General features: G+C 42.9%; 1 protein-coding gene across 1 annotated transcript; it reads left to right on the top strand.

Annotated features, from left to right (window-relative positions):
- Positions 1 to 230: 230 nt before the first annotated feature.
- On the top strand, positions 231 to 16063 carry LOC309677963 (protein-glutamine gamma-glutamyltransferase 6-like; the record flags this gene model as incomplete). Its single annotated transcript, XM_082490871.1, has 13 exons — positions 231 to 237; positions 3116 to 3289; positions 4378 to 4617; positions 5121 to 5239; positions 5482 to 5610; positions 6856 to 7033; positions 7887 to 8022; positions 9026 to 9129; positions 11216 to 11458; positions 12104 to 12436; positions 13442 to 13599; positions 15298 to 15431; positions 15910 to 16063. 13 exons carry the CDS (start codon positions 231 to 233, stop codon positions 16061 to 16063), a joined length of 2109 nt encoding a protein of 702 aa, XP_082346997.1.
- Between the last annotated feature and the right edge of the window lie 9369 nt (positions 16064 to 25432).

Raw genomic sequence — 25432 nt, forward strand, 5'->3', positions numbered from 1 at the left:
GCAATTAAAGCAGTCATAAGTAGATGCTTACGTAGGACACTACTACAAAAACAGTAACTAGCAACTACAGGTCACACCCAGCTCGTATAAACTCTAGTTTATGTAGTGAAGTCAAGAGTCCCAAGCCTTTCGTTACTCACGCTGGTGGAAGAGGATTCAGGATGTTCTTGCACACTTTTGCATCCATAACCTGAGCTACGCGCAAGTGTGGAAAAGAAGAAAGAAACCTTATGGCGGGTAAGTTAAAAATAGCCTGATCGCTCCAGACATCCCTCTTCCAATACAGAACAGTGACATTTGCTGAGGAAAGAGGATAAATTACATTTAGTTGTTGTCTTGGCAATTTAGCCCTTTTTAGGTTAAATGCATTTTTGGGTTATTCTACTAAAACTAATTTTAATTTTCCTTTTAATATCATGGGTCTTGAACATATTCTTTTGTCCTGTAACATAGAACAATAGAGTAAGAAAAGACTTTTCTATCCTATCCATTAACTACTCCACGCAGTGCTCTTGTGGCCACACTGCTGGCTGGTGACTCGGGCATCGAACTGCCGCATAGAAGTCCCGGGGTCTAATGTCAAATGTATGTTTGGCCTCAGACAGGTCACTTTGTGGCCTCTGGACTCCCACGTTCACCTCCCTACGAAATGGCTACGTTATCCCGCATGCTGCCTTGGTGAAGTGCAATCCCGGTATCTATGCATTATATTGCGCTTGCTCTCACTCTCATGCTGACTGGAAAGCTCTCTCGTTAGGAAGACGGGTCATATAACACACACACACATCCCCACGCACAGTCTATCTACAATTTAGCCTAAGGAATTTTTTCTGTTGTAGCTTCAGCTTTCTGTCAGAGGCGACAGCAAGAACCCTGCGCTATATAACAATCAGCATTTTTAGCAGCGACCATCGATCCTGCAGACTTGCTTATGAGCATGCTGCCAATGTCTACCCGTGACAGGACAAGCACACAAACGGCTTTTTAGAAGTCTGTCCAATTGCACACTGGAAGGATTATTGAAAATGTTTTTTTCCCCCAACAGAGAGATACTGAAAGCAGAAAAAGGAATTATAAGATCTAAATTGAAACTGTGAAGATCAAAAAGAGAAATTTGAAGTACACACGGACAAAAGACTGGTATTGGGCTTTGTGTTCTTGCCACACATATAAACTATTTTTTGCTGATCTCCAGCACACATTCACTAGTAACGCTCACGTAACCGAGGACTTTGCAAGGCAAACCAAGCTATTAATGCAGCAAATTCTTAGAGCTAACCAAAGCTAACCACTGCCTTCTTATCTTCCTACTTCTCCAGGTGTCCCCTCTTGCTCTGTTGTACATCTCGTCTTTGCCTGCGACATTCCACTCCGAAAGTCTCAGCAGCACTGTTTAAGTCCTTAAAGTCAGAGTCCCCCTACTATCGAATCCATGGCTCAGCTGCTATTAAATCCTATACGCGCTACATTTTCATTTGCAGACATGCAAAACGCTCTTAGTTATCTGCAGCATTGCGCAACTGCCGCTGCGCTGCCCGCCCCGCCGAGCCCGAGCGCTTCACTTGCCCGGTTCAGGATACGCAGCGGTGGGACATACACGGGCAGGGAGTTGCAAGGCTAACTTCTTTCCAGACTCTGAGCCCAACTGCCCTTCACAAATATGTTCTAATTCACTCTTAAATTAGAGGACTGGATGTTAAGAATGCTGTTTTCTGTAGGCCCTTTTCAGTTAAACGTGTTTAAGCCGGGAAAACAAAGCGATGATGCAAGCCAGAAACTTTCTAGACATTTTACACCGCCTGACTCAAACATCACACCCCTCTCAAGGGAATTTTTTTTCCTCCAGGTGACATATCTGAAACATGACCCTTCAATTAACTGAAAATAAACTTGTTTATGCCCACAGACTACAGGAAAGCAACTCGCTCCAGGCCCTTACTGCAGCCTCAGAACTGCACGTGCACATTCATGTTTCTTCCAAAAAGCTGAAAAATTAGTATAATTATGACCACACCAAGACTTCACAGAACAGAATTCTGTGCTGCAAACAGCAGAAAACTCAAATCACACCGTCTCTATTTCTAGAGTAGAACCCTATGGATTCCCTCAGGTACGAATCTCATTCCAAGTGATCCAAGGTGCTGCCAAAACCAAGTCCTGGAGCTTCGTTCAGTGAAAGGGTGGAAGTGTTGCTTACAGCACCATTAGTCTGCAAAGGGTTAACACGCTCTAGTCATGCCAGGAAATGTTCTTCAAGTGAAAGTCCTCTGGAACATCTGACTGGGGAAGGGCACTTCTCAAACACGTGTTCATAGAGGGATCTGTATTTTTTTCTACTTTGTTTTTGTTTGTTCTTTGGGGTTTTTTTAATTGGTCAGGGAACAAGAAGATTTGAAAGCTTTTGTAATCTGTGCTTCAGTGTCCCATTTTAAGCAGAGGGCAACCTACCGTGATACAACAGAGCCACCCGTAGCACTGCCTCAAGACACACCACTCCTAATCCTACCATCTGTCCTCTGCTGGTTATCTTTTTCCAACAGAGTGTGAACTAACATTCACCTTCAAGCAACAAGACTGTAAATTAACTGAGATACAAGTTACACAACAAGATAACGCGCAAGAGCGACAATGAAGACACTAGCCTTCTAGTCATCATCTGTCATACAGGGTTTCCAGGGTCAGGCGTGCACTTGCCCACGAGAGTTTTAATATTTCTTTCTGTACATCTGGAAAGCATTCTGGGAACTAGAGATCCCCACAGAAAAAGAGCAGAAACATGGTGGAACAGAACAGCCTCTTCAAACTTTAACAAAGCCTTATCTGAATACAATAGGGGCCTAAATACAACAGGGTTTTTATTTTAAAATCAAAGATGAATTCTCTGAATGTTTTTTTTTCAGTCTCTGAAAGATGCCTGCAGAAAAGATATTTTAGCTGTTCCTCTAAGTTGTTTACTTTGCAATTTTTAATAATGACAGTGCATTTTTCTGTTTTCCTAGAGCATACAATTCCAGCTATATACAAACATAATAAAATTAGTACATTAAACAAGCTGAAAAGATGTGCAAGGTTGAAGGAAAAATGTTTTCAATTAACTTGCCTTGTATCTTTCTAGCCCTGAAAATAGCAAACATCAACTGGCAATCCAAACGAAATAAAGCTGCACACCACACCTCTGATTACAGCAGCACAGAAATAATCTTGAGGAGAGGACAGGCCTTCAGCATCACTCTGAACCTCCAAACAGCAGCGCAACCTGAGGACAACTTGACCTTTATTGCAAGCACAGGTAATTGCCCCATGGTGCTCACCTCACATCCAAGTCACTCCAGCTCCAAAACGTTAGTGCCTTGCAGCTCTGCGTGGTCACAGAACGGTCAGGGCTGGAGATCATCTAGTCCAACCCCCTGCCAGAGCAGGGTCAACTACAGCAGTTGCACAGGACGGCGTCCAGGTGGGTTTTGAGTGTCTCCAGAGTCAGAGAGCCCACAGCCTCTCCGAGCAGCCTGTGCCAGTGCTCCGCCACCCTCACAGGAAAGAAGTCCCTCCTCATGTTCAGATGGAGCTTCCAATATTCAAGTTTTTGCCCATTACCACTTGTCCTTTCCCAAATCGTTAAGCTTTGTCCTCTGTCACTCAGGATTCGTTGTCCTTTTAGGCTTAGGAGCTCCCATTTTAAAGTTCAATCTGTACCTTAAGGCAATAGACAGTTAAGGTAATAATTAATAGAAAGATAGGTGCCATCCTAATTCTAAACACAAGCCTGTATCTCTGTTCCTAAGGACCTATCTTCAATACTGCAGGTCGTCTTCATTCTGTGGTCCCTGAACATTTTGCAGCTCTACCTCCCACAGACCACCATCCCCCATTCATCTCTTCTCCTGACTCTCTATTTCACCTGTTTAAACTCCCCGTGATTAACTTCATGTGTTCCCTATTACTAGGGCACTCCACAGGACCCCATTCATAAGGGTCCTATCTGCATCTTCCCAAAAGCCTTCTCCAAAAATTTCTCCAGGCAGCTGCTAACTCTTAAAGAAATATGTATCAAAATGCGTGGCTCGTCCTGCCTATGTATTTCTGAACTGTCGGGTTTTCAGGGCAACGGGCTTGTCTTCTCACTGGTCTAGAATGCTAATGCTAATGAGTGTACTCGCTTTTACTGGGTCGGGCACATAACACAGAGGGCTGCATGGTACGACCCCATGGGTTGGGGCACAGCTAGTTTACGCTGAATAAGCATTTGATCTGACAAGCCACAATCTTTCCATGTAGTCATTAAAAAAAAAAAAGAAAAAGGAATTGAGATCATCACTGACCCCAAGTTTGTCACCCACAGCTGTCACTCAGCATTGCTGTCCCTGTTTCCTCCGGCAGGACCATCTCCAGCAGAATCGCAGCAGACCAAGGCCATATTTAGCCTTTCTGAGGAGAGCGCCAGTGGCTGGAGCGCAGCCCAGGAGCCCAGCGAGCCCGGCTGCAGGGCCCTCACCATACTCAGCCCGGCCAACGCTGTCATTGGACGCTACAAACTCAGACTCCAGATGGGTTCTGGCAACAAGGTCTCTTCGACACTCCTCGGCCAGTTTGTGCTACTCTTCAATCCCTGGTGTCCAGGTATGTTTTGATGTATCCCGTCTTTCAAATAACTCGTTGTCTCAGTCAGGAGATCTGGGTGTCACGGCAAACGGTGTACCTGACAGTCACAGCTACAGGAAAATATTCGGGTTTTGCACACATCAAGGATCACGTTTTTGCCCCTTCTTCAGTGCTGTGGTGCATCAGAGATCCAGCCTCCTGCTTGTAGAATAAGAAATCAGAGATAGAAAATATTCCAACTATTTATTCTATATCTTTTTTCCCTCTGATACTTGTGTTCAGCTGTAAACCAAGCAATATCTACCAGTATGACACATACTGAGATTAGTGAAGGGACAGGAGCACAGTCAGTTCGCCTGAAAGGAACTTCATGCTTATTTTATTCATTCTTTAAATGAACACAGAGGAATAGAAGGGAGTTCTAAGCCTGAACGCACGGGCAGCCTGACCCGTCCCCTAGGACTCCCCTTGAAGTGAGATTTTTAGTTCCAGTGAAACAACATGTCTCATTCTGCTTCTAGATGATGACGTCTACATGGCTAATGAAAAGGAGCGACGGGAGTATGTCCTGAATGACAGTGGAATCATATTTCAGGGACTGGAAAAATATATTCAAGAAGAAGCTTGGAACTATGGACAGGTAAAGAGCATCACCTCTTCCAGAACTTTGAAAATAAGGACAGTGGGTAAATAGGCTCTTGAGGAGAGAGAATCATTATCTCATAGTATGAGTTCGGTATTCCTCTCTCACTTATTATTTTCTTGCAGATATGTGTCTCACTTATCAATACATTACAGCAGCAGCAGGAAAACAGGTGGGGAGTTTATCCTTGGGTTTATTTATGAAATTAGCCTTTAATATATTGCTTGTTTTGATTTCAGTTTGAAGAGGATATCCTTGATATCTCTCTGGCTATACTGGATCGAAGCCTGAACCACCGCGAAGATCCAGCTGTTGATGTCTCCAACCGAAACGATCCTATCTATGTGAGCAGGGTTATCAGCGCTATGGTAAAGTGATCAATTTGTTACAGCCGTACAATGCACCTACTAACAACCCCCCGATACTTTATTGTGAATGCCTCAATGTTTTACAGGAGTAGCTAACTTTTCTTCAAAAAATAGCTACAGAAGAGGTAAAGTGGAGATTTGTTCTGCAGGAAAAATATCCCCAAAGTTTAATTTACCTTCTTCCCAAAAGTTTGCTGATAACTGAAGGAAAGTTTCCAAGAATTTTGGGGGAACATTGAATCTCAGCCATAATTTCCTAGCAGATTTTCAGTCCACTAGATTGTTTCACTAATTTGAAAAGCCTGTGCCCATTCTGAAATCATTTGCCAAGTTTTTCAAACACCAAGAGAAGCGTGAAGTATTTTGGAAAACCGGTGTTGGTATGGCTGCATTTACTGTGTGTGTTTTGGAGTCTTCACTTAAGGGGGATTCGTTCAGTGAGGGCTGTATGCATTTCCTTCAACAGACAGTTACATCTTCTCAACACCCCCCCATCCTCACAAACATCAATGCACAACCAGGCAACTGAAGTTTTCCATTTTATAGATAGTCCACATTCCTTACCTGAGATTCCTCCCTTATAGCTGTGATCCTTTTCACCCTTTTAGACAGCACTCACTTTAGGCAATTTCAACTTCAATACGAAGTAAATAACTTTACTTAGATGTACAAAATTACTAAAAGTACGAATACTTAAGAAAAAAAAAATCATTAAAAAAGAGCTTACTGTTTTCTGTACAACCATACACAACACTTAAATAGGCCTCTAAATTGGATGTGCACAAATCCCCGCGAGCACTTCTAACACGTTCGAGCAAGCTGTATGTACTCTATGCACATTTGCGACAAAGGCACATTCAGAGAAAACACCTACTTCCTGTGGCTTCCATATAAATCGCTTGAGAACGCGAACCAGTACTGAATACACAGCGTAATAGGATAATGACATACAAGGAGGTGAAATTAATCCATGAAACAGAAAATTCAAATAGGCTGGCAGTCAGTACGTTAGGGAACATTAGTACTGAACAGCGAGGCAGTTTTGAATCATCTGACTCTGTAATCTGAGATGGGTTTGATCCATTTGTTGCGCTTGAGCAGACAAAATTCTATCTAAAATTCAAATACTCCGTCCCACCACTCAGCCAGTGGGAACAGTGCTACAAACGGGGTCATTTCTGCCTATTGCCCTCTCTCCCTTTTTCTGTAAATATTTTAATTGTCTCATGAGAAGGACTCTTTCAGGTTAACAGCAACGATGAAAAAGGAGTAGTGGAAGGGAAGTGGACGGGAAAGTACGGCTCGGGAACCAACCCCCTGCGGTGGAGTGGAAGTGTGACCATCCTTCGAAAGTGGTACAGGAGGAGATACAAACCCGTGCGGTACGGCCAGTGCTGGGTCTTTGCAGGAGTAATGTGCACAGGTACACACGAGGGGATGAAGAATGCTATCAGAAAGGACGCTTACTACAGTTTCTGTAGTTTTAACTTTGTGACATTATTGTTGAAGTTGTCGCAGCTTTGACAGAGAGAGTGAAGGACCTACATTCTCCGTGCACAAAGGGTTATTGTTATTTTCTTCTATTTTAAACAGCCTTAGTTGTAACACCGCACCCCGGTTTTGTGAGTCACCAAACAAAATGCAAAGCGGTTTGCCAGGCTGGGCTGGTGAAAAGAGCAAGGTTTCTTCTTTCAAAGTTAGGATTCAAAGAAAATCAGTGCTCTTTTAAGTCTGTCTCCTCACAATGCCAGTTTTCTCCTGTTGTGTCTTACCTACTGGTGACGCAAAACCAAATCACAGTTCTGAGGACCTGTAAAGGGAGCTGCAAGTGGGGAAAAGCATTTCACCCCAGCAGTTTCCATTCAGAGCTGCTCTGAGAGACAAGAGTCGCTTTGGGGAAAATACAAAGGAAAAAGAATGCAATCAAGAGGGATGTCTCAGGGAGGAAGGGGAAAAAGCAGCAGGTAACAGAGAAACAAACACAGGGAGAAAATGGGAGAGAGAACAGGATGAAGAATGAAAGACTAAGATAAACGGGTGAATCTAACTCTTCTTAAAAAGACCATGGCAGCTAAGAATGTCATGTGAGTGCAACTGTCTTCTAAGCAACTGTGCACAATGACTGTGCACATCATATCTGAGAGGGAAGTCTCTCAGGGTTTGTTTCCCCGCTGAAAACATATAGACTAGCCTGCTTTGCCAAGAAAAACAGAAAAATACTTTCTAAATGTCTGTAAAATAGGTTTACAGCACTTTTATGGTATCCTATATTGCAGTTCTGAGATGCTTGGGAATACCAACTCGTGTTATTACAAACTTCAATTCTGCCCATGACAAGAATATAAATCTGAGTATCGATAAGTACATTGACACTTCTGGGAAGACCCTGGACTTGACTGAAGACAGTGTATGGTAAATATAATTTTTTTCTTAATATTTCTTCTATTATATTCTCATCTAATTAAAAGCTCTAGAATCATGCTCCTGAACCCCCTCCAACCTCATGCTCTCAGTGATAAAAAACCCATCCCAAAGAATCAACCGAGCAGAGTGTTCAGAAATGCAGTATGCAGCTAGCTTCATCTTTCTGAAGAATTAACAGAGGAGGTACCTTGTACCATTGCTACTCAGCATATAATTTGAAAACATAATTGCTATTTTTGTCTCTACTGTATGAAAGTTCAAATTTAAAAAAAAAAAAGTTGAAGAGTGACTAACCTCTTACCCAAAAATGATATCAGCTTGTCCCTTGATTCCTAGAGCAGAGCGCTGTCAGAAGCCCCTAAGTTTTAGACCCAGCTCCTGTGCTACACGGGATTGATTGTCTCAGTCTTTCATGACTACCATTGTACATCTCTTGTGCAATACTGAGAGGTTACTAAAATAATAGTAATAGGTTTAATGCATCTGAGAAAAAAATCCATCCCATCCCTTAGGAAGAACATGCTGTTTCTTTCACCTCAGAGAAGCTGCTAAAAATGATGGTTTTGTACGGCATGCATCAGTGTTCCAGGCACCAAGCACCCTATGCCATGTGGACTGAATGGGACAAGGGTGACACAAAGTAGAAAGTAACAGTGAATTAAATACCAACAGATAGCAACGTGCGCAGGAGGCCTTTGGCTGTACAGCGTGTTGTTCTGGAATGTCCAGAATTGAATAATTGACTCTGCAAGGAATTATTTCCTTCTAACATTTTTTGTTTCATAACATCCCAACATTTCTTCTGATCTCAACACAAAGAGCTGGCAAAGAAGGGGAAAGAGGTACTCAGGAAGGGAGACAGTCGCTCTACAGAGGAGTTTTCATTCACTCAACTAGGGTTATTTCTTGCATTGCATGAGAAAAGTATAGCATCTTTCAATATAAAATGAATTGTATGAATCAGGGATTGCCTATTCTACCTCACTTACAGGAATTTCCATGTCTGGAATGAAAGCTGGTTCATTAGAAGAGATCTTGGTTCTTTTTATGATGGATGGCAGGTTCTGGATGCAACACCCCAGGAAAAAAGCAAAGGTAACACTGTTGTAAATATAAAAACCTGTAGATATTGTTACTCCTAAAGATTGCTACTGAAATTTCAGGACAGGCCTCTTCTATCCACTCGCTGTAGATGTAGCATTAATTTGGGTGCACAAGAAAAGCAATACCCACATCAGTCTCCAGTAGGTTGCTTTTCTGTCAGCCTCTGGATTGCCTAACAGCATGCAAACTCTTACCTTTTTTGATGCTCTGCCTCCACAAATGCCAGCACTTCTTAAGTTCACTTATCTCACCCTCGCTTGTCTTAGCTCCTAACGTTACACAGATTCCTAAAGTGACATAGAATAGCCAAGGCTGGGAGGGACCTTTAGAGTCTGTTTACTCCAACCCCCTGCTCAGCACAGGGTCAGTTAGAACAGGTTCCTCAGGACCGTGTCCAGTTGGGTGTGGAATATTTCATAGGATGGAGACTCCACAAGCTCTCTGGGCAAACTCCTGCAGAGTTTGACCACCCTCATAGAAGAAGGTTTTTTCTTATATTTAAATGGGATTTTCTGTGTTTCAATTTGTGCCCACTGTCACTTGTCCTTTCACTGGACATCACTGAGGAGAGTCTGATTCTGTCCTCTTTGCACCCTCTCATCAGGTATTTATCCACATCGATAAGATTCCCCTGAGCCTTCCCTTCTCCAGGTTGAACAGTTCCAGTTCTCACCCCTTAATCATTTTTGTGGCCATTTGCAGGACTTGCTCCCACACGTCCATATCTTGTAGAAGGAGCCCAGAACTGGACATAGCACTCCAGACATGGTCTCACCAGTGCTGAGTAGAAGGAAAAGATCATGTCCTTTGACCTGCTGGCAACGGTCTTCCTGATGCAGCCCTGGGTGTTGTTGGCCTTCCTGGCTGCAAGGGCACGTTGCTGGCATTGGACACATTTGCTGGCTTGCATTGGGCAGATTTAGCAGCAAAACAAATTAAAATCCCTTTCAGTAGGTTGCTAAGTAAAGATTTTAGAGCTTACAGTCACAGGGATGAACCAAAAAGTTTACAACAGAAAATAAAATACGCCGCATGACTCTGCCCATATTTTACAGGACACATGGGAACGGAATATAGGAATTAGGTGTCCCTGTGGCGTGCAACAACGTGGCATATATGTACAAAGCTCCATAAAAGAAGCCCCAAACTGTTCTCTGGTTCTGAAATCAAGTGACGTAGAATGGCTTTTGTTCACAGCACTGAACTCTCCCTCCCAGACCAAAATAACAGCACAGCCTGCTGGGAACAAACCCTGGTCTGTCCCATTGCCTGAATTCTTTGCAGTCACTGTCTGGAAGATTGCTTATTGACAAGGGGGAAAAAACCCTGCACTGAGTAGCTTGGCAGCAAGCAAACAGTGTGGATGACCAATGGCCAGCACTTGGGTTCACACTTTGGCTCTGGTTTTATTTACGAACACAGATGCAACTTCATTGATCTAGTTTGATGACCTCCATCAAAAGATTCGTTTATTTGGCCATTTAAATCCCATCAAATTCCAGATAAACTGCTTCTCATTCCCCACTATTAAGTTTACCAACTTTAGCTTCCTGGTTCCTCTCGATGCACACAGAGCATTGATGACTCACCTCTCGTAAGTCTGATGGTACTGCTGACTCGGCTCCCAGCCTCTCCTTCCTTTCACTGGACAGCTCAGCATACAGCCCGGCAAGCTTTGGCGGGTTGGACCATTTCACATAGCACACATCAGGAGAAGTATTAGCTCTCCCTACACCTTGTTACCCTCACAGCCTCCTCTGTGCTCCTACCTTTTGATAGAAAAGGCACATGGAATCTCTGGCCACGCTGTTACCATAATATACAGACATAGAAGCAATGCACTTTATCCAAAACTTGTCTTTGGAGCGACTACCTCTCCCTCTTGCTGTCAGCATGAGGATTTGTGTTCTTTCACAGTAGGCAGTCATTTGGGATGAGGCTGGACGGGGCTTGGAGCAACCTGGGCTGGTGGGAGGTGTCCCTGCCCATGGCAGGGGGGGTTGGAACGAGATGATCTTCAAGGTCCCTTCCAACCCAAACCATTCTATGATTTAACTTCTCCCTCTCTCTAATACAGGCATATACCAGTGTGGTCCTGCCTCCACGAAAGCCATTAAGGAAGGGGATGTGAACCTGGATTATGACAGCTCATTTGTGTTTGCAGCAGTGAACGCTGACTGCGTTACTTGGATTCACCACAGCAACAAAAGAAAAGAGAGAGTTTATTCTGATACTCGGAAGATTGGAAAATTTATCAGCACCAAAGCAGTGGGCACCAACTCCCGTGTGGATGTCACTGCTAATTACAAATATCCAGAAGGTAAATTCTTTATTACGGTTGTCTTGCCACTGACGGTCAGAAGTGAAAAGAATTTAGGCCTTGTTCGATCGAGCACTGACCTAATTTCTGTAATTCTTCTGGAGTGAAGTAATTGTGAATTTTCGAAGTCTTAGGGCTCACTGCCAGCTGATAGTGATTCGATATGGCCTTTGTGGCCGTTGATGAAATACTAATGTATAAAACACAAAGCCAAAGCTACTTCTGTAAAACATTCTGTCCCAGCTGTTCTGATCAGCTGGTGAGAATATTTCTGTTATGACATGCAGCAATAGCCATTCTGGAGAGTTGTTTGAGGAGAGGTTCTGCAAAAGGATTTTTTTTCTCCCGTCTTAATTTCAGAGGAGATGGCAATTGTCCCATCTTATGCACAACTGAGCTCTCCCAGGAGTGATCTTTCTACTGCTCAGTGCTTCTAAGAGGTGGCCACGATCAGCCAGCTAAAGCCGACAGGCATTCGTTTGCTTCTGTGTCAAAATTAGCAGTTAGATTAGACCTCACCTTCTCCTCCTGTGTATCTTTGCCTTCCTCAGCTTTCCTGAACTGTATTTGCTGAGAGCAATTATGGCTCCGTTGTACTATATCCAGAGTGCATGAGATCTCTGACCACGTTATCTTTCGAAGCAGGATCCTTGAAAGAAAGGCGGGTGTATAAAAAAGCACTGAAGCTGCTCGGTGTGAGAAGCACTGGAAGAAGAACCAAAATTACAAAACCTAGAAGACACTCTTCAGTAGCACGGAGACAGCCTGCACAAAAACCCAGTATCTCAGCGAAGCTCATCCTCGATGCGTCTCCTGTAATTGGCCAGGATATCCTCCTTACTTTGGCGCTCAGGAACTTGATGGAAGATTTCAAGACCATAAAGGTTAAACTGAGGGCTTCAGCCATTCTCTACACCAGAAAACCAAAAGCGGAGATTTTGCAGTTGTCTAGGTCTGTTAAACTTGGATCTGAAGAAGGTAATTTTAATTTTATTACAGCTTAGGACAAGATATAGCTTTGTTTTGTGGCCAAATCACATGGGAATAATGGATGGCTCAAGAAGTGCATGACCTGCAAACAGCTGGAGGTTAAGGCTATTCAGGGGAAGAGAAACATATGTATTTTCCGTGTCTTAAGCATTTGCTTTTGGGCACCGTCAGAAAGGATACTGAGCTGAGTGACCTTTTGTCTGACCCAGCACAGCCACTATCAGTTCTACATTATGACCTTTTTTGCTAAGAGAGAACAACTGAGACACACACCCGAGAGTAGTCAGCTCCCAGCTCCCAAAAGCAAAGTATGAAGACAGATCAAAGGGGGAAACATAAGCCTACGACTTTTGCAGCAGTAGGACAGCAGCTGCAGGCTGCAGTAAGAGTAATGCTGCCTGCAGATCATGGCCTTTGTCCCTTTTACAGGGACAGTGCTGAAAAACGAGATGTGGAGCTCAGATGAATATAACTACTCTCTCAAACTAATACACAACGCATTATAACCCCTTCCACCATCCCAGCAGTAGATGAAGATGTTTTCTCAAGGCACTGAGATCCATTACCTTCCTCGTGGGCATAGAGACTCCCACGGTGCACCCTCTTTGAGGCAGAGGCTGAAGAGCTGCATTACCAAGGGCGTTTCAACCAACCCATCTTTGCACTTCTGCCTTCTTTGCAAGGGAAGGAGCACCAAAAGCTCCTCAGATAAATGAAAAAGCCACCAGCAGGGGTTGCCACGTATATCCATCCTCAGAACGCTCCAGCTACCAAATTGTACCTGATCCTTTGGTGTTTGATGTGAACGTACGTAGAAGTTGCTTCTGAGCAACTGTCTATTGAGCATTCCTGTCTATGGCTGCCAACACCCACAGCCAGCCTGCCCCAGGGTGATGGCATCCTTGCTCCTTAAAACACAGATACGTTACGCATAGCTGGTACTTAGACACAAAAGAAGAAGAGGGGAAAATTCTGTTTCTATTTCCATTCCAGCAAAAGAGATTTCATTCAAGATCTCCTATTCCCAGTATAAAAACTCGCTGATGGACGACAGGAAGATCCTAGTGACTGCCATGTGTAAAAGCAAACGGGGAGCCTCGCTTCTGGTGGAGAAGGATATTGTACTTCAGGATCCTTTTCTCACCATCAAGGTAAAAGATGTGTCCCTAGAGAGACGTGTTGAGAAGCAGCAACTAGAATCCTTACTCCATCTGCTCCTCGTGGGAAGGAGTGTGGGAAGGGAAATCATGCCTGAGGGTGATTTGATCTTGCTGCTCTAGTAATATGCCGTACGACACAAGTGTAATGAAACACACCAAGGAAAAGCAACCCTTTCCAAGGCATAGCTGTGCTGTGGTATTCTTGGCAGTGCTTGTTGACATGCCATTGATAAAGTTCTCAGTGTTACGAGGTTACAAGGTAAGATTATCTCTAGAGAGAGACAGAGAGAGACAGAGAGATCTTGTCCCTATCTAGGCCTCCGCTTTTGTCAGGGAAGTCTGATCATTCTCTTCCAGTTTATTTAGAAAGCCTGATTTTCAGCAAAGACGTCTTCACGGACTAGCTGATAATGCCTGGGGCTGTGAGGCTGATTACTAACACTCAAGGAAGTTCTTTCACCTTATCAGGAAAAGTGGCACTTTTCACCTTCTGGAACATCTTCCCAAATGTTTAATAATTAGAACCGGAGGCTTTCTTTTCCACTTAAGAGTGACTTCTGACAAATGTTGTACAATGGGTAAACAGCAATTCTTAGCCTACAGGAGAGACCAGGCGCTGTGTCTGCCCCGGGACAGTCCTGGCTTTGCCTGGCCCATCACATCCACACAAACTCGCTTAACTCGTTTTGCGCAGGTCAGCACATCCACATGCTGTATCAGACCTGGGCTCAAGTGCTATCTGCCTGCTGTACTGTAAACAACACAGAGGGAGGATGATAATTCACGGAGTCTTTCAGAGCCTCCAGACTAGCTTAGCCATCCCAAACCACTCTGCCAGCAGCACACAGGAAAAGCAAAGTTACACACAGGAATAAAAAGTTTGGATTTTTGTAGGTCTGGCGGTTTCTGAATACCAAGTTCTAGAGAGACTTTGTAAAAAGCCTTCTGTGCTGTATCACGTAAATAACAGAGTCAGTTTATAGGGGGCAGGCACCCGGATTACATTACTTCAATTCAGTGACTGTTTCAAGAAAGGTTTATGTTTCTGTTGATTGAAACTTCTTTATAAACATACAGTCAATAACAGAGAAATGCACTTGGGGTGCTGGACTTCTCCATTATGTTAATTAATACTACATAATCTACTTTATCTACAAAGATAATCAGATATGCTAATTCCACTTTATCTCAGTCAAATAAGTATTGAATATGTTTATCTGCTACTTGGCTTTTTTTTTTTTTTTTGCCTGAGACGCCACTCAGGCATCCCTTCCCTCTGCCTCACACCTCCAGTGTTTTCTAATCCTAAACCTTTCATTTAGCCTAACTAAAGCTAATTCGACTTAAGCTGCCTACGGTAGTTAGCCATATACGCCAATAGTGGTATTCTCATTCTGTTCTCACTCTGATTAGTACCATATACTGTGTTACACATAACGCCATACACTGACCTAGTTAAAAAGTTAGGACTAAATGGTAGAGTCTACAGTAGTTTGTTCTTTCTCAGCAACACTGGATGGCTGATTCAAGCCTGAACTCTGATGCCCAAAAATATGTACATATGTTAATTCCTGGCTCCTTCCTGTCCAGGAGATCCTAAGAGGGTAAGTGGTTTGGAATGGGAATGAAAAGAGAAAACCATGAAGTGAGATTAATGCCGTGGCTGAGCAGAATGTTCTCTCTCTGTAGGTCCTTGGTCCAACAGTGGTACACAGGCCTGTTAACGTGGAGGTCACCTTTACCAACCCACTGTCCGAAGTGGTGACAGACTGCGTGCTGAGAGCAGAAGGTAGTGGGCTGCTCAAAGAGCAACTCAGAATCAGGTACGTACATGCTATCCGGCTAATAACTCATTCACTTTGGTGGGAAATCTGCAATAAAAGCAGAGTTTTTAAAAAGATTCTGTCAGCCTCATGACTTCTGTTTGTCAGTACCCTCCATATACTAGCTGGATTTTTTTGCACTGCCTTTGCCAAGCTTTGAATTACAGAATGCTCAGGGAGTGGAGTGTTGTCCTGCTTTCAACAGCGTGCAACTCAGGGTGCCATAATTAGTGACTGATATAAAGGGCAAAAATTTTAAAACTTTCTTCTTTTTGTGGTTTGCAAAAGGAAAACCAAACGAGCCTTGTGGGGGCTGTGAACACGGAAGGTTATGTCCACCTGTGCTAGGAGCATACAAGCACAGCAGCCACTTACTCTGGCTCTTCCTTCCCATACTGTCTTAGATTTGCGGACTCTGGAGAACACATAGCAAAAATTTTTTGGCTGCGTGAACTTACAAATGTATTCTCTCTTTTAGTGTGGCGAGAATGGCCCCCATGGAGAGCTCTACAGTCCAATTTGAAATCATCCCCTACAAGAGTGGCACCAGGCAGCTTCAGGTGGACTTGGTGTGCATCCATTTTTCAGACATTAAGGGATTTGTGATGCTCGATGTGGCTCCTGCTCAGTGATATGACCCGTACATCGGTTCAGTTTTGTCCCTGTTTATGAGACTGGTGCAGCGTTCATACATTATTATGACTGGGAGCAGAGAAATGCAGACTACTCAGCCAAAGTAAAGTGATGTAATATGAACGGAAATTAATAAAAAGGTACCATACACTATACTGTAAAGACAGTGTCATCTTTAATTTCATAACCTGTTTTATGGGCCTTCATTAATAGAATTACTACTGGAAATCATATAATTTAACTTGAAGGAGAGGATCAAGTGTGATGGTTTTCAGCATTACATCCTGTAGCAACGATAGCAGCTAGATTTCCAAGGAACACAATTTAAAATCACTGGTTTGAAAACTTCATTGAATATAATTTAATTATATTCACTAAATATAAGGTTTATTCAGTAATAGCCAAAGTACTATCCAAGTACCTGACATAATTCAATTCTAGAATTAAATGTATCATTTCATCTAATTACTAGAAGGAAAGAACAGCAGTAAGATATGGCAGTGTTACAACAGAACTCTCTTCTTATGACTGGAAAGATGAGAAGCTATTCGATAAGCAATACTCGTTCACAGTTTCCGTACTCAGATCATAATTTAATCATGTGATAAATTATAAATAATGAAATATTCAGCAAAGAAATGACTGGGAGTAACAGTACAAAAGCAGATAAAAGAAACACCCCCTTGACTAAGGAGTGGCAAACACTAGAGCATCTGATATAATAACAGGCTGGAATAGCTGTTCCTGGAAGCAGGAATGAAGCAGAACGTCATTAGACAGTAAAGAGGTGATTTGTCACCTGGACTAAGACACACTTATTTACACACGTGGCCCCTCACACATGCACCGCTGTCTCTAAATGCCCAGACTTCGTTCTGGGTGAAGTAAATGAATGAATGAAACTTCTCCAAAGATAAAAGCATAAAACATTACCACAGCCAACCTGACCGAGACCAAAACACATGACGTTTCTATCACTGATACACTACAGTTAAGCACTATCCAAGTTTTCATGCGTACACAACTCACAAATTCACCTCCTCATACAGCCTCAATTATCACTTTAGTTGGCTCTACCAGGAAAAAAAGAAAAGCATTTGGCTCCTGAAAGGGGGTGGGAGGGTATTTAACAAGGAAAATATACTAAGAGCCCCTGTACTATGGTTTCAACCCCAAATCTTGTTCAACTGACTACATCTGTACAATCACCCTCTCCCAAAGAAGCTTCTGGATAATAAATTTGGCATTTTAATGTAAAATTGTATTTGAATCAACTAACATTTTAACAGCAGCTTCCATGAAATTTCTTGTTGGATAACACAGCAGTCAGATATGACAAAACCACAGAGGCAGAAATACATGGAAATTTTCATGCAAGTCACAAAACATTTTGCGGAAATAGAGATGTCACAGCACGTGTACTCAGAGGCAGTGCAGATGCACAAATAAAATCTCCTCTCTTCCAGAAGCAGAACGTTTTATCCAAGGCTTAAACCTCCATTTGCTAAAGCCTCCTTCTTCTATCAATCACATATGCAAAAGTATCATCCCTGGTTTTATCTAAGACAATGTAATCTTTAGAGATACATTATTTATGCAGTTGCACAGATATACACAGAATTCTTAGAAAAGATGCAGTAAGAAAAAGTCTTTGCCTCAGTTTACTCTTTTTAATGAGCAATAAAAGGAAAAGATAAGTAACTCTTCTTTTTACAAAGGTGGTTAGGCCTTTAGGACACGAGAAATGTTAAGAATTCATAGGAAAAGAAAACATTGAACTCAAGAAATCATTCTGTTTTCATCTAAACAAAATGCATTCAGTTTCCAGAGAATATAACTGCAACTGGCGCTAGGCAGTGGTGGAGCCACAAATGCCGGAATAGCTACCGACACCTCAGAAAAAAAAAAAAAGAAAAAAAAAAAAAGAAGGGAAAAAAAGGCAATTTTAAAAAGAGTTTCCCCTTCTGTAGGAGGGGAAAAACTGATTCCTATTCCCATTAGGCAGCTGATGTAATGAATAGGTAAATTTCTCAATACTCTGCCTACTTAGGTTCTCGGTTTGCAAAGTAGCTCCAGAAACAGTTTCGCACAAAGCCAAAACTGATACCTATACTGTTTTGTGTGCAGAAATTACCTAAATACTTTCTAACTTAAGAACAGCTAAAAGCTTTCCGGACTTGTATCTAACTCTGAGGCTGACTGCCACGTTTCGTTGCATTTTAAATACAAGTGACGGACAGAACCAAAGTGCCCCTTTGGAAGATTTCTTGCAGGAAAAACTGACTGCACTATCATACTGGCCCAGAGCAAAGGATCCCAAACTGTATCCTCTTCGTAAGGAACTGCGGCAATTGCCTTGGAGTATTTACAAAGGCTTTGCTAAGCATAAACACGAGCAGTTTCCCCAGGAGAAAATGAACGTGTGTGGGGACCCACTGTCAATGCTCTCTGGCTTTGTAATCTCATCCCCTACTAGTCTGAATCTGCTCTAGGACTAGCAGGCAGTAGCAGCGATCAGACGCCGTAGCCAACACAGGCAATCAGTCAACGCGTCGGTCCTAATTATTTTGGCATTGTGCATTTTGATAAAACTGGAGTGGGGGCTGGGGGAAACGTTGGGTGTTTTTACTTTGCTCCAGGTCAGAAACTTCTCAAGGTTCTACCGGGACAACTGGCCAAACTTGCCTACGGGACCACTCGAGAAGAAGCAGCCTGCGATGTGTATTTTTGTTTTGTACCGGCACAACCTTCAAGGTTGTTACTTGCCCACGCCTGCTGCCACACACTGCACCCAGCCCTTTATCTCTATCTTACAAAACCACGGTATCTACCCTCCCAGTTTATGTCAGAGGAAGTTCCACCTGTTTCCTCTCATGCAGGTATCGTAAAGCAGACGGGAAAAAAAGACCGATTTTTCAGGTTGCAAAGGCAGATACTTTGCAATACTGCCAGAAGCGCTCAGAAAGCACAGGGTGGGAAGAAAAGGCTCGGGGCAATATAAATCAGAAGGATCTATGAAAATTCGTGATCAACAGTCACACATCCACACTCCACAAAGCTGCTTAAAGTAGATCATCATCCTCCATGAGGAAAGCTTTATGCCACCGATGTCTAAATCCAAGCACTGCGTCCATTTATTCCTTGCAGAGTTAAGAAGCCAAATTAGCAAAGATCTGAATGTTCCTAAGAGATAATCTGCCCTTTTCCTCCTGACAACACCTACTACTGTCCAGCAATGCAGTCCCAACTTCCCCCCGAAAGGATGTTCCATGGACACAAACTGACTCTGTGACACAGATTAAACTGAGGTCTCATTTAAATGTCTTTGATTTAAAGCCAACAAAACCTTCAAAACATGGAAACTCCTATTTTATTACATCAATTACTATATTTTGCCACCCACACATATAGCTCCAAGGGATGCGGAAGCTTGTCAAAACTAGTCAGCCCAGAGAGACTGGAATGAAGATTGAAAAGGGGACACACCACACACACACACACACACACACAGAGGAATTCAGATTTCTCCAGGACACGGCGAGGGGAATGGGTAGCTCTGCACCTAGCAATTAAGTCTTGCAGGATCTTGGAAAGTCAGGGTATGCAATCCTCCACCAGCCTCAGAAAAGGCCTTGAGGTAGCGACGGTATTTCACAAAATCTCATTAAACCTCGCAAGAATGCAGACTGTCATTACATCTCACACACAGCGCAACCAAGCCGTCCAAATCCCTTCGGTATTTCTTCTTAAATACAATGCAGGAAATTTCAGACAGTGTTTGTGGCACGAGCTTGGAATGACCTCATCCTAATTAACTCTTTGTAAAGGGAGCCTGCTGCTCAAAGGAAAATCAGCCCTAGCGCTTGCGCCAAGCTCCAGGCTGTGCGACACTCGGGGCTGGTGGCTTTTCAGGCTGTCAGCATTATTCACCGCCCCCAGCATCCCCACCCCGTTCACTTCCAGCCTTAAAATGCAGCTCTGGCCAGCGCCGTGTGCGAGAAATGCACATTCTTCCCGCGTTAGACATAAGACAACTGTTCAATTAAACTAATGGTTATTACACAGAAAAATGTGTAAGTGCCCAAGGAAGGATTTAAATAGCTTTTGTCAAACCCATAATCTTTACACAGCCCTTAGTCAGAAGTCAATGGGAGTTGTTGGAGTAAAATATGGCTAATTATCAGTATTTTTCTTTATAAATACGCAGTTTAAATCTGCGCATGCCCAAAGGCTGATCCGGCCCTCACTGCATTCTGAACACTCAAAAAAATCAAGCGAGCACTTGCTGACGCTACACATTCATAATCTGAATCGGCCTTGAAAGACATTAAAATCAGTCTCCCCACCATTCTGTTCTCCTCATCTGAGTTTCCAGAGCCTTGATTCAGGCAGCCAATTAAATTACTACCCTTTTACAGGTTCAAAACAAAACAAAACAAACAGAAATAGCCATAGTTGGTAGTTTCAAATCAGTTGATTATTTCGGCGGCCACCAGAGCTCCATGGCTTTACCACTCGGTATCTATCCTTCTTGTGCACCACACGTGGAGGGTACTGTTCACTATACAAGACGAAACAAAAGGCACAGTGTAAGCATTTCTTCTTGCTCTAAAGAAACAAGAAATTCCACCAAAAAGGAAAATTCACATCTGATTCATGGATGTGCCATGTAAGAGCTGGAAATGTAGACACAATAAAAGGGAAACTTAGATGTATGTAATTTTTGATCACTACATTCAGAAAGAGACCCTGTTATTATAGATGCTCACATAATATTTTATGCTTTTATTTTTATAGGTAAAAAAGATTATAAAGATTTTTACAGATTTATGTTTGGACCTGTAAAACAACGAGACTCCCCAAGCACAGTAAAGACAGTAACACAGTAATATCCAGGCAGGATGGATACTTTCAAGGATGCTGTGGGTCACCTTTCCTTTCGATTTCTATGAGCATGTCAGGGATGTAGTGGATACAGAACAGTGACAACACTTGCCGAGACCTGGATGAAGTTTTTCAGAAGAAGCAATGCAAGAAGTGAGTGCAAAAAGGATACTAAATCTGTTCAGGACATAAAGCAATTCAAATGATTGAGGACTAAAAAACTATGAAGAACTTCAGAGGGTCCAAAACAAGGCAAAATAGATGACAACATAACAGTCGGTGAAATTCAGCTTGGTAAATGCACAGTAGGAAAACAATTTTAGTCAGCCATCATGCAGAGTGTTACATCAGCCATATCAAGTGCAGAAGGAGACCTCAGCATAAACAGGCAGCTCAGCTGAGATTGCAGCACCTTGTGTTTCTATGATTCCCACTAATGACACGTTAGACTGCAAAGTAGACAGGTGGCGGCAACTACAAAGAATATTTATCATTAACAAGAACTCTCAGAGGGATATTAAATCTTGCATATTATGACATACTCAGTCTTGAAAATCATCAGCTAGGAGATGATGCCTCACTTGCTGAGGTGAAGTTCACACACAGCCTTCCGAGGCATCTGGTGTTGGGTACTGTCAGAGACCAGATTAAATGGGATGAACCTCCATCCTGATCCAGTCTAGCCAGTTGTACATGCTTATGCTTTTGTTGCATTTTAGAGACAAGTATAGGTTTGGACGTGGTTAACTGTGAGTGATTCTTACCGAATCCTTACAATGAAGAAGGGAATTCCCTTGGCTGGTTTCATGGATCTCGTGCACATGAGGTTACACATGCCAACACTGATGTTAACAGTATCGCAGCCTCAAGTTCAGAGGTTGAAATCAGCATAAGCAGAACGCTGTTCTATTACAACTGTAGTTTTACAAACAATGGTAGGCATCAGCAGCATGATTAACTTGTGTTAAATGAATGAGCAAATTATGTTCTCAGCTAGCAACTGTACAGGACAATGGAGAGGAATACATGTTATAATAAAGGACAGCCTGAGCTCACACACTGCGACTGCTTGAATAAAAGGAAGCCTGAAAAATAAACCAGGTATCAAGTTGATTTTGTGACTGGAGAGCTCAGTGAGAAGGACATAGAGGAGAGGTGGATTTTGCAGGGGAAAAACAAACCCAGTCTTTTCAAAAGAATGTCATAATGAATGCTGACACTGGAGCTCCAGCAAAGATAACTTGTTGGTGTTGAAAAGACTTTGTGTTCTTGGAGCCAGAAACGTGTAAGTAACAGCTTGTCCTGGTTTGAGCAACACAGGACTAATTTCTCTTCTAATGCTTGGGAAACTGCACTTCTAAGAGACTCTGGTGTCTGAATTTGTGAAAATATTTGCTTTACAGCCAGCTGTGGGATGGGGGTTTCAAGGTCTCAGTGTTTTGGAGCTCGCCAGGTGCGGGGATGAGGAGGAGCGAGACGCGGGCGCTTGACCCAAGCTGGGCCACAGGGTTATTTCATACCATGAACATCACATTCAATACAAATTAGAAAGTTTGCTGCAAAGTTCTCTCTTCCTTGATGGCTGTGATCCTGAGAACTTCTTGCCGGGAGCCGGACCCCTGAGGCCTCCTGTTCGTCCTGAAGCCGGAGCGCTCCTGGTGTCTGACATTTGCTGTCCCCTGCTGGGAGTGCACAGCTTCCTACTGGTGTGATTGCCTGAGTATAGTCCCTGTATATTTCATATTGGTGTTGGGATCAATACTCGTTCTCTAGTATTATTAATGTTCATTGTTTAGTCTTACATTCTATTAAATCTGTTTATATTTCAACCCTCGGGTTGCCTTGTTTTCTCCTGATTCCCCTTCCCAGGTAGGGAGGGGTCATCAGGTGATAGAATAATTGTCTAAACAACAATAAATTGTTGTGGGTTCTTCAAATCATAACACAGCTATATAGAAAGCATATGAAAGAATCACCCTTAAAACAAATCTGCAACACAAAGTAAGTCAACAGTTACTGAATTTGCCCTTTACAATTCGGACAGAAAAAATACTATTTTTTGGAAGTGTCTGATCTTCTTTGCTGGAGGATCTTAGGACAACACCTTTGGAGGATCCATATGGAAGAGCTACCTGTCCTTGTATCTGAAGGACTGTCCATTTGCCCACCTCCTGACGCAGAAGGTATCACTACCAACAGTGTTGTGCTGGTCAGGCAGCCAGTAAGAGAGGAGGACCTTTGTGCACAACTCCAAATACAGTTATGCCGAGTGCTGGAGGAAGTATGACTCCAAAGTGCTAGTGTAACCACCTTTTAACCACCAAAGCATAAGGAACACAAATACAGGTATGTACACTTTAGAAACACCTATTAACATGTCTAAAAGTTGAGCGTCCCTGCATAGAGACGAGCAGATAGCTGTCTGCGTACAGCAAAATAGCTGAACTAAGCCAAACAACTTTTTGACGGTGTAGCTACAATTGCAATATGCAGAAATGGCTGCACCATTTCAGTACCATCAGTAATGCAGCCGGAGGTTTGGGTTTGCCTTTGACAAACAATGGTATTTTATTTAGGATTGCAAATTCGCAGCAGATGGAACGGCAGTACAAGCACTTGAGCCCCGCATGTGGCAGTCTCAGTTGTGTGTTAACCTCTTCAATGGGCCTTTTTAGCCCATTTCAGAGTAATGAAAGATACAAAGGGACAATAAGTAGTTCTCTGTGCACAAAGTGCTCATCAGTGCATCCTACGTAGCAAATATTACTTGCAGTTCCCAATTTGACCAAGAGATGGTACTATCCGTATACACAGCCATCCCAGGGCAGTGGTGATGGGATAAACACCTGCTTGTCTCTAAACCACTCTCTGATTTAGATGTTCCTAAACACGTATACTGCAAAGATGCATTTAAAAACACTGATCATGCAAAGAAAGTCAGAGGTTTGAGCACAACCAATGGGCTTACAATTTGGATACACCTAAAGAGCACGAAAGAGCAGTCATTATATACTGCATTTAGCTCTATATAAAAACAGGTTCAAGACACATACTAAAATCACACATAATTGAGATTGAAAAATGTATGTTGAGAATAAACTCACAGATTTTTCTGGAAGACTTCTCCAATGTGCTTATATTTAGTGATTCCCAATTTATATAAATCCAGTGACCTCCATGCCTCCTAATAAAAGTCAAAGCAGTCAAAGCTCACACGAGGCAGCAATGTGCCCCTGCCGAAAAGAAGGGCAATGACATCCTGGGGTGCATCAGGGAAAGTATTGCCGGCAGGTCGAGGGAGCTGATCCTTCCCCTTTACTCAGCACTGCAGAGGCCACACCTGGAGTACCGTGTCCAGCACTGTCCATCAGTAGAGGAGACATGGACATACTGGAGAGAGTCCAGCAAAGGGCCGCAAAGATTGCAAAGGCACTGGAGCACCACCTGTACGAAAAAAGGCTGACAGAGCTGGGACTGTTCAGCCTGGAGAAGAGAAAGCTCAAGGGGGAACTTGTCCATGTATATAAATCCCTGAAGGGAGGGTGAAAAGAGGACAAAGCCAGGCTCTTTTCAGTGGTGCCCGGTGAAAGGACCAGAGGCCATAGGCACAGCCTGAAACACTGGAGGTTCCCTCTGAACACCAGGAAACACTTTTTCACTGTGAGGGTGACTGCGCATTGGCACAGGTTCCCCAGGGAGGCTGCAGAGTCTCCATCCTTGGAGATATTCAAAAGCCATCTGGACATGGTCCTGGGCAACCAGCTCTAGGTGGCCCTGCTTGTGCAGGGGGTTGGACAAGATGACCTCCAGAGGTCCCTTCCAACCTCAGCCATTCTGCAGTTCTGTGAAAGTGAATCTATACAATTAAGGCTATGCTGTAAACAACTAAAACTAAGAGAGTTTGTATTTAGCTTCAATGATGCATATAAGCAAGCAATTTTTAAAGTTTAATATGCAAATACTAGGAAAAACACCAAGCTCACTGGACCATATTGTGCAGCAGCTATCTAGTATAAATCCAAATCTCATTCTGAAATGGCTACAACTACCTCTGAATGCATCACTGCTTAGGTAAGATATGGGTCCCCTTTTGCTATTGTATACGCGCCTACGCTGATCTCTACTTGCTATTTTATGGCCTAGGCATTCAATATCTTCAGATTCCTTGACAACTTTTCCAAAGCTGCCTCCCTCATCTTTACAACTCAGAATAACTGAGCAAGCTTTGCCACCTCTTGTCTTTTCATCAGCTTCTCAAATTATTTATGTATCTGTGGAAGATCATAGATGTCTACAGAACTACCAGTGACTCACTCCACAGTGAACGCTGTTTATTTCTGCTGTCTTATTTCTTGTCTTTTGACCAATTATTTATCAATGCAGTGACCTTCCTTTTAAATTACGGCACCTTTAAGAATGCATTTAGTCCAAGTCTCCAGTGTGATATTTTTTAATAGTCTGCATTATGCTACAGAAATTCTACT

The sequence above is a fragment of the Vanellus vanellus genome, assembly GCF_965231255.1.
Source record: "Vanellus vanellus genome assembly, chromosome: 15".
Taxonomy (NCBI): domain Eukaryota; kingdom Metazoa; phylum Chordata; class Aves; order Charadriiformes; family Charadriidae; genus Vanellus; species Vanellus vanellus.